This window comes from Vipera ursinii (assembly GCF_947247035.1).
Source record: "Vipera ursinii genome assembly, chromosome: Z".
In the NCBI taxonomy this organism is placed as follows: domain Eukaryota; kingdom Metazoa; phylum Chordata; class Lepidosauria; order Squamata; family Viperidae; genus Vipera; species Vipera ursinii.
This window is the reverse complement of record NC_139517.1, coordinates 37,603,196-37,604,985: the sequence shown is the minus strand read 5'-3', so window position 1 is coordinate 37,604,985 and position 1,790 is coordinate 37,603,196. Positions and strand designations below refer to the sequence as shown.

At 41.7% G+C, this 1,790-nt stretch overlaps 1 protein-coding gene across 1 annotated transcript; it reads right to left on the bottom strand.

The window, feature by feature from the left end:
* Positions 1-524: 524 nt before the first annotated feature.
* LRRC3C (leucine rich repeat containing 3C) lies at positions 525-1,402 on the bottom strand (the record flags this gene model as incomplete). Its single annotated transcript, XM_083376447.1, has 1 exon — positions 525-1,402. One exon carries the CDS (start codon positions 1,400-1,402, stop codon positions 620-622), a length of 783 nt encoding a protein of 260 aa, XP_083232573.1. The 3' UTR covers positions 525-619.
* Between the last annotated feature and the right edge of the window lie 388 nt (positions 1,403-1,790).

Genomic DNA, 1,790 nt, shown 5'->3' with positions numbered 1-1,790 from the left:
GCATGTCTTCTAGTACTTAATTATTATTATTCTGCCTTCCCAAAATCTAGAATTGCATAGGACAACTCCTAAAAGCCCAGCACAATTAATGGAAGCCAGGTTGGGGAAGTTTACTCTTGACTCCAATAATTTGGGGCTGCAGCAAAATCCTTGTGACAACAAGAGAAAACAACAATCATCTCACTTCCAATTATTGGCATTCTTGGAACATTATATGATGAGAACTTCCTCCATGGACTAGTACAAGTTGAGAACTAAGAGGTGTTACAAAGTCTGGCTGTGATGGTGCCTCAATTGCAGGACTGAGAAATAACTGATACATAACATGGCACTATTCCATACATTGATTGTGCCAATGAATTCAACCATGGCTATGATTTATGATTACTTGTGTTTTTTCATTGCTCAGGAATGAAAGACAGGCCTTTTATATAAGCAAGGCCTTACCTCCTTAAGTCTTTTAAAAATTTCATTCTTTGTTTAATAACAGTCTCTTCAGCCATTGTGCATTCAAGCATCTAGCAGACATGACCCACCTGAAGTAGATGTAAAACCTATCTACTCCAATGGACAATGGTTTTCTGGGGATTTGTAAGGGTGAAAGGGTTATTCATTTTGGTCACACTACAGTGCTAATTGTAGATGACTCTTCTGACTTCTTCTGCTTGCTGGGCAAGGACTTGAGATACTCTAAGTGTCGCCGGGCATCCTCTTGATTCTGCCGGACATAGTAGATTAAATATGAGATCACCATGGCGAACCAGCCAAACATGGTGACCAACATGGCGATGTCTGTGGTCTTTTTATAGATGTTGCAGAAATCTATGTCTCCAATCAACTGCAGAAAGGGCTTGCCAATATGCTCTTTCCGTGCAGAGGCATCACACACAATCCCATCAGAGGTACCAGCAACCAGCTCTACTCTCTCAATGAGCTGCTGGAGTGTGCAGTCACAGAGCCAAGGATTGTTGGACAAGTTGGCTTTGGCTTTTAGTGAACTGAAGACATCTTTATTGACTGACACTAGCTTGTTAGAAGACAAGTCCAGTGAATGCAGGTTCTCTGACAAGCCCTTAAAGACTCCAACTTCCATGCGATTTATGACATTGTGGGACAAGTCTAGTTCTACTAGAAGTGGCAAATGTTGGAAGGCGTCATTGGGCAGGAAAGAAATCTTGTTATAATCCAAGTATAACTTGTTGGTATCATTGGGTATATCTTTTGGGATAACTGTAAGTTGAGCTTTACTGCAGCGGAAAGTTTTGAAGCCATCTTCAGTGGAGGGGTAACACCCCTTGGGAAAAGTGGTGGCTGAGTGGAAACAAAAGGCCATCAGAACAAAACTCTGGAGGAGCAGCCACATGGCAACTGAGTGGTAGAGGAACCAGTCCAGAAAAGGCATATTGGGGCATCCGGTAACAGTGTATCCACTCTGTCATCTGTTCCTTCCAGTACTTTCTCTGTTTCTTAGGAAGTCTTGGAGAATAGAACTTAGGGAGTGCTATCTGTGAAAGACAGAACAGGCGGGGGAAAGCTAGGTATGAACCAACACTTTAGAATTTCCACTATCCAAACAAAAGGTACGTGGTCTGGGTATATTTTCTATATTAATGCAGAATTGATTCACATTGGACAAAGCTGAACTGCAAGAGTGGAAAATATTTCCCACCAATTGGAATGTATTTCATTACACTCACAAAAAGGCTAAGTCACCTCCCATAATTAATTGGATAGTTGGAGCTGTGATCTTGCACATTCATCCCATTCCATATGCCCCTTTAATCAAGGCT